At 43.1% G+C, this 15,301-nt stretch overlaps 1 protein-coding gene across 2 annotated transcripts in view; it reads left to right on the forward strand.

Moving 5' to 3' along the window:
• The window catches only part of PELI2 (pellino E3 ubiquitin protein ligase family member 2), a 76,286-nt gene that overhangs the window by 54,273 nt on the left and 6,712 nt on the right, over nt 1-15,301 (forward strand). For both annotated transcript variants that reach the window (XM_083438581.1, XM_083438580.1), the window contains 3 exons: nt 7,272-7,373; nt 12,198-12,395; nt 13,925-14,113. In XM_083438581.1, coding sequence (XP_083294707.1) covers nt 7,272-7,373; nt 12,198-12,395; nt 13,925-14,113 — 489 coding nt within the window. The remainder of the gene's footprint in view (nt 1-7,271; nt 7,374-12,197; nt 12,396-13,924; nt 14,114-15,301) is intronic.

The following is a 15,301-nucleotide window of genomic DNA, read 5'->3' on the forward strand; positions in this document are numbered from 1 at the left end:
TTGGAAGCAGTATTACAGAACTTACAAACCATCACTTTATTTTTCCTGCTCTGATCCCAATTTACAGTGGAATGTATGTATATTCATAGTTCTAATGAAGGATTTGGCATTATAGCTATTTGGGCTCAGTAATGTGAAATCTAATCTGACACGTTTGGTCTTGATTGTTACCAGCTATGAGAGTCTCTTTCAGTGAGTTAAAGGAAGCGAATATTGATAGTTGCACTATGCTGGTTCAACTGGTTTTGACACCTATCCAAAATTGACTCTCTTAGCTTTGCACGAAACCATGTGTTGTGGTGAGAGAACTCAACAGACAACATTTGCTATGTACCTTGTGGTAATAATAATAATAATAATAATAATAATTTATTATTTATACCCCGCCCATCTGGCTGGGTTTCCCCAGCCACTCTGGGCGGCTTCCAAAAGAATATTAAAAAAACTGTGATATATCAACATTAAAAGCTTCCCTTTTAATTGTAAAAGTAATTGTGGTGACTACAATTGCTTTTTCACTACCTCTCTCAGCCTGATGGTGCAATGAATTGGTTGGGGATCAATTGTTATTGGAATAATTGATCGGTCTTCTCTGGATTTAAGTCAGGCATTTATGTGCAAGTAAAGTATAAATTTTATAAATTATTTCCTTTGAAGTTTTCTGTGCAGCCATTCCAAAGGGGCAAGCCACTTTACCTGTTCAGAACAACTGCATGGTGTACTTCAGCAATGTTGGAGGTTGGGGACAAGTACAGTTCAGACTGGGTGGAGAATTGTACATAAAAATCAAACTTCCTATATGTAGAAATTGAGCACACCCTAAAGTGTGCCCTCAGACTCTTTTTTCTCAATTGAAAATAAAAATGCAATTTAGAATTAATATGCATATCATTGTAATGGATGTGCTCTCTCCCATTTCCAACCACAAATTCATACACACCACATAACTAGTAAATAAATTTGGCTGTGCTGTTGTGAGCAGGTGAGAGCAATTTAAATGTATATGGGCATTTTCACCAGAAGTACAGAAAAACTCTCAAGGGAGGGAGATTTTGTGGGGTGGGGGTGAAGGCACTGCCAAAATGTTTTTTAAAATAATGAGTAGTTTTGACTTAGTCCTACTTTAAAAAATATTTTTCACCTTTATGTTCTGCAGCATTAAATTCTCAGTGGGATTCAAAGTGTTTTAAGCGCTTCCAAAATGCACATGCTTAGCTGAGTTATTTTTTAAAAGACCTTATCTTGCAAGAAAAAACACTGAAGATGGCCAGGTGTGTGGTTAAAAACATGTGGGAATTCTTTTAAAAATGGTTTCTAATATTCTGCTTCAGATGGGCTTCCTTCTCGGCACTCAAAGCTCATGAGGTTTCCATGGCAATGTTCTCTTTTGCTAAAGGTTACCAGAAAATTACACTTAATGGCTTTATTGGCAATACAGATCAATTTCACTTCCCAGATTTACTGTTGTCTTACAACATAGAAGCAGTAATTCTGGCCAATTAATTTTCATCTGGTGTGTGTTTAACAAAGTAGCAGTCTTCTCTACATATAAAGTGGTGACAGTCCAAAGACAGATGGTGACATCCCTCGTCTGTCCATTTCACCGCCCTCCCATTTCCAATGACTACTGTTTAGCAAGGGGACTAGACTTGATAATGCCAGGGCCAGCCCAACCATAAGGCACACTGCACACTTAGGTGGTGGAACCCCAATGGAGTGGCACCTCATGGGCACCCCACCAAAGCTGTCAAGCGTCCCTTATTTGGCGGGACAGTCTCTTATCCCAGCGCCGTGTCCCGCTGCTGTCCCTTATTGATGACGTCCCTTAAATTTCCCGGGTTTCAAAGGAAGCAGCTCCTCTCCCTCCCTCCCTGCCGGCCAGGGAGGAGGGAGACTCCAACTGTGTTGCTTGGCTGTGTTGCTCACCCAACAAGGAGTCTAAGAACGACTGGGGGGTGGAGCTTGCATGCCTTGTGCCGATCAAATCGGCCACGTTGCCTGGGGACTCGCCTTTGCTCAGCACTTCCCAGCGGAGAGGTGACGGTGGTTTTCCTTGCTGCATCCCCTTTGCCGGGTTGCTGCGCTATGGGAACCACCACTTGAGGCTTCGTTTGGCTGCTGGGTGACTAAAATCCCTTATTTTGGCTGCTGATCCCTTATTTTCGAGGCTGCTGGTCCCTTATTTTCAAATCCGTAAGTTGTCAACTATGCACCTCACCTGCCACCACCAGATTAAAGGAGCAGCGGCAGTGGGGGGGGGCTGGCAATCTCTAGCTGATGCTGAGACTTCTCCAATAACAGTGGGAAGGCTTCTGCAGTGGCACTGGAGACCGTGCATGGATTGGGGACCTCAGTGACTAAAGCTGCGTGCGTGTGACTAAGGCTAGGGTGAAAGGGCTGCTTTTGGTATACAAGTAGTACTGTTTAAACTAAGTTTAAATCCAGCACAATACTTTACATAACGCATTCTACACACACACATATGCTGGTATTTGAAAATATTCATTATTCTCATGACTTGGGGTTTTGGCTGCCATTGCAGGGGCTGAGCCCCATTTATGTCTGTGGTGTCCAATTAAGAATTGCTATTGAAACTATAATATTAACCATGTGTCACTGATGTGAATAGTGAATTAGTTCATGCATTTTGAAAGAATAAATAGAAAGTGCTGCTGAACGGGGGTGGGGGTGGGGAATGGTAACTAGCTATTCTGTTTTTGCTTCTGTAACCTAGGTTCCAGGAGCCATTTCTATTCCCAGTTTCTAACACAGGCATGTTCCCCCCCTATTGGTCGAAGTGGCTCCTCAGTGAGAATGAGGCCTAAGAAAAACAGGGCATAGACCTTGATTTTTGATTAGTAGGAATCTTGTAGCCATAAATGCATAATGTATCAAAATTCTTGGTGAACTTATTTGGCTTTTTTTGGTTGAACATTGAGCAGTTTTCTTTCTGCATGATGGGGTACCATATACTCTTAATTACATTAGTTCTGTATTTTGTTACAAAAATCAACCATTTTTAGTTGAAGTTGTTATACAGGTCTGCCCATAATTCAGTTTGAATGATTCCAAATACCACAGCCTTCTTATCTGTTAAGCAAAATGGCCAGCTGAACAACATCTGTTAGTAATAGTTAACAATAAATCTATACAGTTGGTCTAGAGAACCAACGGACATATAAAGGGTTTAGGAAAATAGCAAAAGTAAATCTGCGAGTGGTTATTTTAACAAGAACCAAATATTCATTTAAGAAGTGGAGTTTGAACATTAGCAATATGCTATAGGATATTTAGAATAAATGAGAAGTTTTCACCAGGTCTTAAATGTCATCTCCTGCATCAGTTGGATTTGTGTGGAAGTCTGCCATGGCCTTTCACAAGCTAATGAGGACAGAAATCCACTCCGGTACCCTAGGCAGCAGAGCTAAAAATAACTTATTAGGAATATCCTGCCCCAATTAGTTCCCTAGAGGAAAAGGAGTCAAATTTGCTTGAACAATTGTCATTCATATTAATGATTCCAAATTCTCAGTTTAAATGGGATGGGGGCATTAGAAAAATAAAGATGGATTTGTTTCACCGAAGCAGCATTTTGTGCCAGACTCTCACTTAGCGTCTTATTTTGTTTTCCAGTGGTGTATAGCACTGGGCTGCTCGTTTTCTGCTATGCTGCCCTTATTCTTAAGCATGTTCAGCCTAGGATCCAGAGTTTGTAATGATTACGGCACTTTGGCCGTTCACTCCTAACAAGCCACCTGAGTCCTTGACTATGTAAATCAGGCTACTATGCCTGGTAAAGCTGCATTGACCCCTTTTCTAATTATAAGCAGGTGTCTCGTTGCAGTTTGCCCTTCCATGTGGGCTAGTCGCTTCTGTAGACACAAAGGTCTTTTAACTAGTCTCCCAGTCCCTTGCACCCTTTATCAAGCCAAGTCATCTGTAAAGCCTTCATCAAAGTGAAGTCTGTTTCTGACCTGTACAGATGGTAACCCTTTATTGTTCCAATTTATTACTGCAGCAGAAATCAAAAGGGCACAGTCTTAGGGAGGAGAGAACCCCTTAAAAAATAAAAATAAAATTGAACTTAAAGCTAAGGCAGGTTCAGATGCACTCACTGTTCTCTACTTCTGATGCATTTTTTACTCAGTACCACACACAAATTCAGTAACATTCTGAAACCCCTGAAAGAGGAGCTTCTGGTAATATCTTGGAGCATCTCAGAATGTTATGTTAAGACTTTTCATTGAGCAAGGATGCCAACTTGAATAAAATATGGGGGGGCAGGTAAGCCCCGCCCTTCAAAACCCATTAGAAGATACAGCAAACACATACCATTTGAATGGCAGTGTCCCATTAACTTTGGGGGCCCCCTGTCCGCCTCAAATATGGCGGTGGGGGCTGAAGAGACCTCCGAGCCTAGGAGTTGGCTCCTATGTCTTTGAATATTTCACAGTTTCTTGTGTGAACTCCAGTCCTAAACAATCCTTTCATTGTTTGCATAGCCACTTGGGGCCATTTAGAATATTACTCAGCAACAGAATTGGTTTGTCACAATGTACGTGCTCAGCAAGAAGACAGTCGTGGTTTTATGACTGTTGTGTCAGTGTGTTGTGCCAGTGTGGTGTAATGGTTAAAAGCGATAGACTCGTAATCTGGTGAACCGGGTTCGCTTCCCCGCTCCTCCACATGCAGCTGCTGGGTGGCCTTGGGCCAGTCACACTTCTCTGAAGTCTCTCAGCCTCACTCACCTCACAGAGTGTTTGTTGTGGGGGAGGAAGGGAAAGGAGAATGTTAGCCGCTTTGAGACTCCTTAGGGTAGTGATAAAGCGGGATATCAAATCCAAACTCTTCTTCTTCTTCTTGTGCTTGTATGAAGCGTGTGTTTCTCTTAACTATTTGGGGTTTTTTGCAGTTGTACTTTACATTGTTAGGTGTATGCTTAATGCATCTTTGGTGTGCACCCAAACAAATAAAAACCAGTGAAATGGCCCTTATCATCCAATAGCTGAGAAGCCCTGGGTGTTGGCTGATATTCTTTCGACTTTCTTCCACTTCTAATCAAATATCTAAACAGACAGAGACAGAACAGAATTTAGGGTCATTTATCTCTAGTGAACTGGCCGCCAGACTCTATCCTCTTTTATGGAAAGTTCCAGCTTTTGAAGCATATCTGTCACCACTGTGGGTTCATCATTCCCCTTTATTATGGGAGGGTCCTTAGCTCAGTGTCAGAGACTGGTCAGTGAATGCCAGCTGACTGCTTTTTATTTAACTGTGTTTCAGAGAAGCTGCCTTAGTAAAATTGCTTTCAAAAATCATTTCTGCTTTTCATAGGCACTGTTGCTTTAATTTTATGATCCTGGAATTTCTGTATAAATGCCAAAGGAGAAAAGGGTGGGATTCGACTAATGGGTTCCATCAGTGGAAGTCCTATGAGAAGATTTTCTCTTGTGCAATGGGGCTTCTCCCCCCCCCCCCACACACACTGTGGGGGGGGGGGCGTTGGAAAAATCCCTGCAACAGCATATGGGAGGAGAAAGGGGAAATAGTTCTGTCTGGTAAGCCATAATGCCTGCCCTGTTGGATTCCGAGCCATTATCAGGAGAAACTGGCAACTCTCCCAGGCACCCGGCTCGGTCTCCTGTTGACCTCCCGGTCTGCTCTCCCGGCAAGGACCAGGCAGAGGTCGCGATAGGCGATCCTTCTCAGCGTGAGAAGAACACACCACTCTTTCCTGCCCCCCCGGCAGGGGAAAGAGATAAGACAGAAACGTATTTACATGGCTTTTATTTCTGTCTCTGCAGTGTTACAAAAAATCATGTCTGCTCTCATCAACCTCCAGCAGACGACTCCCCAAGCACTTCCTGTGCAGCTCATATTACACTCTGAGCTAATTCCGGTGCTGTCTGTTTCCCACAGACACTCCCAACAGCATGTGACTTTTCCCAGCAATCAGCTTGCAGCATCATTGCTTCAATATCGTAACATGCCCTGGCTGAACAATCACATTAAATTCCTCCCAGAACATAGTTAAAAGCTATGGGTGGTAGTCAGTTAAGTTTTACTCATAGTAGACCAATTGAACTTAACGAACATTGATTTCAATAAGTTTACTTTGAATAAAACATAGCTGACTGCTATCCCAAGTTATTTGTTTATAATTTTTTTAAAAAGTTAATTTCATTTGTGATTAGCTCAGCTATCAAGCTGGTGGGTAAAAGCCATGGGTGGCGCTGTGGGTAAAAGCCTCAGTGCCTAGGACTTGCCAATCAAAAGGTCGGTGGTTCGAATCCCCGCGGCGGGGTGCACTCCCGTTGCTCGGTCCCAGCGCTTGCCAACCTAGCAGTTCGAAAGCACCCCTGGGTGCAAGTAGATAAATAGGGACCGCTTACTGGCGGGAGGGTAAACGGCGTTTCCGTGTGCTGCGCTGGCTCGCCAGATGCAGCTTTGTCACGCTGGCCACGTGACCCGGAAGTGTCTCCGGACAGCGCTGGCCCCCGGCCTCTTAAGTGAGATGGGCGCACAACCCTAGAGTCGGACACGACTGGCCCGTACGGGCAGGGGTACCTTTACCTTTACCTTTTACAGCTATCAAGCAAGTTGATGAAAATACCATTTTGTTCTAAAAATGCTTTTAAAATATCTGACCAATATTTAGCCAATTTTACAAATCTGTTTTCACCTGTCGCTGAGTACATGGATGCTTTTCGGTTTGGTCCCTGATATCTCTAGTTAAAGACCCTCTAGAAGCAGAATAGGCCTGGAAAAGATACAGTACCTGCCTTTGAAAGTCACTGCTCCTTCAAGGCATCTGGGTTAGATTTGGTAGACATGGTAAAGAAAAGCTTCACAGGCTGTTTTTCTGTTTGGATTATGGAAGTGGGTCATTTGAAAAAATTGTGTGCCCAAAAGAGAGAAAGTATGAAAAGTGAAACTTGCATGGTTGCATTCAAGATTCATTTGTTTTGATTCTAGCTTGCTTTGCTTTTTAAAGGACAGATCTTTGTAATTTTCTGTCCATAAGCAAGAGCTTTGCTCATGGGGGGGGGCGGGGTCACACCTTGCATGGGAAGTCCCTTAGCTATGCTCTTTGTTGTGATCCAGAGTTGCGGCTGAGCCACGCTTGCTGCAAACCGCATAAACAAATCGAATTAGCCAGGATAGGGAGAAACTCGGTAATGGCTGTAACAGCATTTACAAATGTTGAAGTGATGTGCTTTTCCCTGACTCAGGCGTTACTTAAATAAAGCAGGAACTGTCTTATTCCACAGGCCATCAGTTGTAAAGGGCAGCACAGTATATCCTACACGTTGTCAAGAAGCCAGACGGTGGTAGTGGAATATACACACGACAAAGATACAGATATGTTTCAGGTAAGTGCATTTGCATGACCTAAAAACAGCTGTTTGTGGGCTTTTATAGCTTATTTCCTGTGTGAAGATGTCCTGAAATGGCTTACAGAAATGGTGTCCTAGAGTTCAGGCTTTATTCTCAGATGTTGCTCTCGCTGAAGGAAGGGTCTTACCTGCTGGTTCCTACATGGGCAGGTTGCACATTGGTTTTATAAGTGCACATTAGGAAGCTTTGGTACAAGTGCATGCAGCAAAGTACAGTGGTGCCTCGCAAGACGAAAAGAATCCATTCCGGGAGTCTTTTCGTCTTGCGTTTTTTCGTCTTGCGAAGCAAGCCCATTGACGGAGTAGCGCTATTAGCGCTATTGACATTTTAAGGGCTAAAAACGGCTTTTTAAGGGGGGGGATTAGCGGTTTTGCTGCTAAAATGCTTTTAGCAGCTTAGCGATTCAGAATAAGGGGTTTTGGAGCAAAAAAAAAATTCAATTTTTTTCGTCATTTTTCGTCTTGCAAAGCAAGCCCATAGGGAAATTCGTCTTGCGAAGCGCCTCTGCAGACGGAAAACCCTTTCGTCTTGCAGGTTTTCCGTCTTGCGAGGCATTCGTCTTGCGGGGCACCACTGTATGTGCTTTGTGTGTCATATGTGACTGCACACTAACCACTTGCATGCTTGTTTTTCTGACACTGAAAAGCTTTCCCACTATCTCACTCTGAACTGTCACAGCTCTTTTTTTGCTCAGCGTGTCATGCTTTCAGAATTCACTACTGGCTTTTGTTGTTGGCAAAAGTGTAAAGGCATTCTACAGACCTTTCAATAATAATCTTGAGCCTGGACTGTGTCCCACTCCTGCTCTTTTGAAAGCACTCCCAGTGGGAACTGGTGGTGGCTGCATTATTTATACTTTCATTTAGTGATGCTCTCTAGGTCTTTCCAATGACATATTCATTCAGCAGTAAATATACTGAGTTACAGAGGCTCAAAAATAGGTTGTTGGTTTTCTTCCAGGAGCACCAACAAAGCCATTACTTAAAGGCATTGTTTCAGATTTTCATTCATGGCAGGGGCAGTTCTGGAGTGTTTAGACAGTGGGTGGGTTCATCAGTTTTTCTTTGTTCCTGTATGTACCTAGATTCAGTTAAAATACTTTCTGTCACATCCCTATGTGCTTCACAACAATGAGAGGTCTCTTGTGCTTTCAAAGCACAGTGCGTACTAGAATATTGTTTGTTAATTTAAAAACCTGCCTGTCTTTTGGAAAACTCAGCATATTACATGGAGCTCCCAGTGTTGTCCTATTCTTCCACCATGCGGGTTCATTTTCTCTTTAGATTCACTAGCATTAGGGGATTAGGTGCTGCTTGGTCCATTCACAGTCATGATGTGTACAGTACTATCTTATGCCGCACAAAATACTGTATTTCTGTGCTGTGAACCATCCGGAGATCTATGGATAAAGGGCAGTATACAAATTTTATTAATTTATTTATTAGTAATATGCAATACTATACATATCTAAGGGTACGTGGGTGGTGCTGTGGTGTAAACCACTGAGCCTTGGGCTTGCCGATGAGAAGGTTGGCGGTTCGAATCGCCGCAATGGGGTGAGCCCCCGTTGCTCAGTCCCAGCTCCTGCCAACCTAGCAGTTCGAAAACACGCCAAAGTGCAAGTAGATAAATAGGTACCGCTCTGGCGGGAAGGTAAATGCCGTTTCCATGCACTGCTCTAGTTTCGCCAGAAGCAGCTTAGTCATGCTGGCCACATGACCCGGAAAAACTGTATGCAGACAAACGTCAGCTCCCTCGGCCAGTAAAGCGAGATGAGCGCCACAACCCCAGAGTCGTTCGCGACTGGACTTAACTGTCAGGAGTCCTTTACCTTTACCTTTATACATATCTGGGCTTTCTGAGAATGCCAATTTGTACTGAAAATGCAAGGCTCATGTTTGGGATAAATATTTCTAAAATATTTATTTAGTTGACAGTTCATCGGTTCATAAACTAGAATTTTCAGCTGGGTGCGATTTGTTTTGGGGCAGGGAGAAATACAGGGTGAGTCCTTTAAAAGAAGCCCCGTGGATACAGAGTGCACATGTTCCACGGCGCCTCTTTTAAAAGACTCACAGTGTACAATGTTCCACATTGGCTCCCTTTACTCCAGCACCCTGTGGTCTTGCTTTGATCGCTTGAGCCAAAGTTATTGAAGATCTTCAAGGAGTGAAGTGGTTATGTTATGCTAGTTTGAATAGCAGACAATGTGTGAAGCTTTCTAGGCGATTTATCTTACAAATGTTGGACTATGACAGTTGGGCTTTAGACATAGAGGGGCTGGTAATTCCTGAACTGTTGAACTAAGAACATAAGAAGAACTTGCTGGATCTGCCAGTGGCCCATATAGTCCTACCCTGTTCTCACAGCCGCCAGCCAGGTTCCCCCCCCCCCCCCCGAATCCTGCAAGCATTTTTTAAAAAGAAAAAGAGGGTGGAAAGGGACAGGCACCCGGGAATAAAAAACTTTGGCAATCCCACCCACCATTGAACCCGATGTGTTTTGACAATACACGATTTTGGCTTTATGCGCTATTCCTGGACCATAATCCCAGCGTAAATTGAAAGTCACCTGTACTATATTTTCATCTTTTCTACAGAGGTGCTTGATTAGCATTTTAGTAGAATAAAGTAAGAAGGCTTATCTTCTCTACCCTGTCTTCCACAGCAAATATTTCTAGCAAATAATAAATCCGGCAGAATTTTGCAGTTAGAATGTTTCCTAAACTCAAATGACACAGCAAAACAGCACAACCCTGTAGCTTGGTAGTCAATGTCAAATATTAGAAGACAGCTTTAAATAGAATTCTCTTTTTTGGAAGAAAGAATCCATGCGATTCAGATATTTAATCTGATACTTAATTTGCTGCATGTTTCTTTCCAAATCTTAGATGCACAGAGACCCAACTTAAAATCTGTTGATTTGCTTGCTGTTGTCTAGGAAGTTCATAATTCTGGTTTATGGCATAGCTCCAAAAAGCAACATTAGTCTCTTCAAGAGCAAGACAAATATATATTACTTTTACTGCAGTTAAAGCAGTAACAGAAATTCAGGGCTTGCCACGTTCATTTTCACCCATCACAGTGTTTCTGCAGCTGAGCAATCTGTAATAGCTTTTATGCCATAACAGACCACTAATACCTCTTCTTTTAATAAGTGAAACATTCAAGTGCAGCCGTTGACATCTTGATGCCAAAAGGAGTCAAGTAATACCAATGAAGCAGAAAATTTGGGGAGGGCTTAAGCTCAGTGGTAGAGCATCTGCCCTGTGTGTGCCAGTGTGGTGTAGTGGTTAAGAGCGGTAGTCTCGTAATCTGGGGAACCAGGTTCGCGTCTCCGCTCCTCCACATGCAGCTGCTGGGTGACCTTGGGCCAGTCACACTTCTCTGAAGTCTCTCAGCCCCACTCACCTCACAGAGTGTTTGTTGTGGGGGAGGAAGGGAAAGGAGAATGTTAGCCGCTTTGAGACTCCTTCAGATAGTGATAAAGCGGGATATCAGATCCAAACTCTGTGTGCAGAAGGTCCCAAATTCAATTCCTAGTAACTCCAGGGCTGGAAGGGACTCCAGCCTGAAACCCTGGAGAGCCACTTCCAGTTAGTGTAGACAGTACTGAGCAAGACTGAGCAATGTTCTGACTCAGTATAAGGCAGCTTCTTACATTTCTGTGCTCCTAAAATATTTCATAGAAAGGTGGAGCCATGAGCACGTATGCATGCTACAATATAGCTCCCTCTCTGTGTGAAATGATTTCCTCCTTAGCATTTAGTGAAAGGCGCTGTGGTCTAAACCACAGAGCCTAGGACTTGCCAATCAAAAGGTCGGTGGTTCGAATCCCCATGACGGGGTGAGCTCCCGTTGCTTAGTCCCTGCTCCTGCTAACCTAGCAGTTCAAAAGCACATCAAAGTGCAAGTAGATAAATAGGTACCGCTCTGGCGGGAAGGTAAACGGCATTTCCGTGCACTGCTCTGGTTTCGCCAGAAGCAGCTTAGTCATGCTGGCCACACGAACTGGAAATACTGTCTGTGGACAAACGTCGGCTCCCTCGGCCAGTAAAGCAAGATGAGCGCCAGGGTCATTCGCGACTGGACTAACTGTCAGGGGTCCTTTACCTTTACCTTTTAAAAGATGTTAGGAGAAATTCATTCTTATGCTAAGATATTGTTCTACCATGGCAAGCAATTTCGGCTTGTCAGATAGAGCGACCCCCCCCCCAATGAACCATGCTGTTCTGGGCGTTCTCCCCCTAAAAGACCAGAAACTATTTTGGGGGGAGCCATGCGAGGAGAGGAGGGGGAAAGTCCCACTGAGAAGGCCTTCTGCTAATGGAATTCATTAATTGAACCCATTGTGTTATAATTTGTATACTAGGGTGTCTTAAAAGTAATTCAGGATCACTTAACATTGGTTTGTAGAGTGGATCTTTTAAGTCTAAAAACAGACAAAAGCTTTTATACATTTTTGTGGGGAGTGGGGGGATCTTCTGAGGGGCTTGGTTTTATTACAAGCCATTCAAATTTTGAAGGTACCCCATGTAACTAAAACAGTTTTAGAATGAGAGCAAGATGCCTACTTACGTTAATTGTTGATTTGTGGATAATACTTGAATCTACCTGAATGTACAAGTTACCCATAGATTTTGCTTATTTAAGGTTTCACATGCTCTCACAATGCATAGTTCTCCAAAGAGTCGGTCAGTCAGTTTATTGTGTTTTAGCGAACAACCTTTCTAGACATAATGTATAATGTAACAGTATCATCTAAGGTATTTCTCTAAAATATGTTTTCAATGTCTTCAGGTTGGCAGATCGACAGAGAGCCCCATAGATTTTGTTGTAACAGATACAATTTCTGGCAGTCAAAATGGTGATGAAACTCAGATCACCCAAAGCACCATCTCCAGGTTTGCTTGCCGCATTGTCTGTGATAGGAACACACCATACACTGCCAGAATCTTTGCAGCAGGATTTGACTCTTCTAAAAACATATTCCTTGGGGTAAGTACACCTAGTTTCTCTGCAAGCCTCTCTGTCATGATAACTTGTTGCATAAACCAGCCCTCTTATCACAACATGATGGCTGTTTGCTGGCATTCATCTGCAGATTATTTTTTCTTAATATTAACACATAGTACATAGGAATCTGTCAGATTATTTTCCATCTAGCCCAGCATAGTCTACTCTGAGTGGCAGCAGCTCTGCAGTGTCTCAGTCCAAAATCTTTCCTATCACTTGCTACTTGATCTTTTTAACTGGATATCCCAGAATATCAATTAGGGATCTTCTCCATGCAAGACTATGTGCTGCATCATGAGCTAATGTTACCATAGTAAATCTGGAAGTAGGATTGATTAATCTCACCCTTTGCTTCCTCATTGCAATGTGGAATCAAGTGCCCAGTTGGGCAAAATTGACGATAGAGGAGGTGATGGAATGCTAGTGGAATTGCAGAAAGGCCCATCCTTCCATATGCTTGAGAGGTGCTGGAACTGCTATCTGTAAGCTTGGTTACCATGCTGAAAGAAGAGGTCCAGCAACTTGAGGCCCACCTGTCCACACTCCAAGCCACCGGGTAACATGAGGACATTCTTGCTAGACTAGAGTGGACTGTCCTGGAACAGAGATGTAGGCGGAGTACCCCTAGGGAGGAGGAAGATTGCCCAATTCAGGAGACAATCCTCTGGAGGAACATGACACAAAAAGTAGGACTATCAGGAGCATGCTGTGTCTGGAGCTACAAAATTGATTCTATGCCCTCACCCCGGACACTGATTCTTGGCCAGAGAAGCAAGAACAGTGGTTGCAGACCTTAGAATACATCAAGGTGGCAGCAGAAGGTACAGCATACAGAACGATTCTTGCTACTTCCCAGAGAAGGAAGAGACGTGTGGTGGTGGTGGCAGGTGACTCCTTATTGAGTGTTATAGAGGCGGCAGCAGTGTGTTTCATGGTTTCAGTTGTCTCTACACAAATGCACAGAGTATGAGAAACAAGCAAGAAGAACTTGAGCTCTTAATACAGGATGGCACATGTAGGCTGCTGTGGTGAGACTCATGAATGGAATGTAGAAATTGAAGGGTACAACCTGCTCAGATGGAATAGATCAAACAAGAAGGGAGGAAGAGTAGCAATATATGTAAATGATGTGTACACTGGTGAAGAGATCCATGGCTTGGAACATGGAAGGCTGATTGAGAGTAGGGAAGGAGGCAGTTTTTTCAGATAGTTGGGGCTAGGCTGTTTAGGACTTTAAACACTAATGCGATTTTCTTTCTGTCCCTTCTGATATAGAGGCAAGCTGTTTTTTTAGCCAAACTATTAGTAATAGTTGTAATTGTGTGCAGATGTTTACTTTGCTGTTCTGTGCTAAATGTTGAGTTTAGAATTCGAAGCAACCCTTCCTTTATTATAGCTATTTTTCTTTGGGAAGCTTACTTGTGGTTGCAACCTTGAATACCGTTACAAGTTTTGAATGTGGAAAGGCTGAGTAATTTATCTTTTATTTCTTCCTGTGGCCTTCTGTATAGGAAAAAGCAGCAAAATGGAAGAATCCCGATGGGCACATGGATGGATTAACAACCAATGGCGTTCTAGTCATGCATCCAAAAGGAGGATTCACTGAAGAATCAAAACCGGGAGTCTGGCGGGAAATTTCAGTTTGTGGTGATGTGTATACTCTGCGTGAAACAAGATCTGCTCAGCAAAGAGGCAAACTAGTAAGTTGGGAAGTTCATGATAGCGGTTTTATTTCAAAACTTTCTAGCCATATTTCTCCATATTACTCAAATTGGCTTCCATATGAAAAGAAACCATAATTAAAAATGCAACCTAGATAGCATAAGGAATAAAGCAACAGAAACAATACAGCAAACAAAGCACTAATCCTCTAGTCCTAAAGATCTCCTAAATAAAAGTGTCTTAGCACCAGGAGAAAAGGGGCCAGACAGACCTAGCTGGCAGTCCTTGAAAGTGTGGTAGCACAGTTAATTATTGAGATAACAGCCCTTAAGATATAATAATAATTGAATAATTATTATGCTGCCCGTCTGGGTTGCCCCAGCCACTCTGGCCAGCTTCTAACAAACTGTAAAACTACAGTAAAAATATACTGATCCTAGGCCTAAAGCTCAGTGCTGCCATTTTCATTAAGTGTAGAAGTACCTAATAAGCCACTGAAGTTGGGGTAATAATTCTGTTGGGTGCCCTCACACCAGCTTCCAGCTAGGACTCTTGATGTTTTGTGCTACTTGTAGCCTCAGTGGCAGCCCCAATAGAGCATGTTGCAGTAATCTCACCTTGATGTTACGAAAGTGTACATGATGGTAGCCAAGTCTTTCCATACCACTGGGAATTGTGCCTTACTGGGCTCACAGTGGTTGCCTTGTGGTATGTTGCAGGTTAACTTGAATGGTGGCTTAATGTTTTGTCCTATCCTGTGGCCTTATAAGGGAGTGTAAAAATCCATCTTGCTCCAAAAATGGAATGTCTCCTGAATGCTAGGCAGAAAATGCTGCTTTGCATTCTTCTCAGCCTGCAGTTTCTGTGATGGATGGTTCTGACCATGACTGTGAGAGTCTGCAGTATGACCTTTCTGCTTCATTTAAATCCAAACTTGTTGCTGATGAATTGTGTGCCAAAAGAACAAAAGTTTCAGAAGAGTTTTAGTTTTGAACACAAAGCGCGTGACAGTCTTGAAGTAATTCTGGCCTTGTCTCCTAATAAGCTGAATGTGTGAAGACATGGCTGTTGGTGATCTCTTGCACTTTTTGGCCACAGTGTGTACAATTGTGGCCAGATTCACTGTGCATGCATATATAGTGATATCTCAGGTTACAGATGCTTCAGGTTACAGACGCTTCAGGTTACAGACTCCGCTAACCCAGAAATAGTACCTCGGGTTAAGA

Source organism: Podarcis tiliguerta, assembly GCF_965153285.1.
Source record: "Podarcis tiliguerta genome assembly, chromosome: 1".
Classification (NCBI taxonomy): domain Eukaryota; kingdom Metazoa; phylum Chordata; class Lepidosauria; order Squamata; family Lacertidae; genus Podarcis; species Podarcis tiliguerta.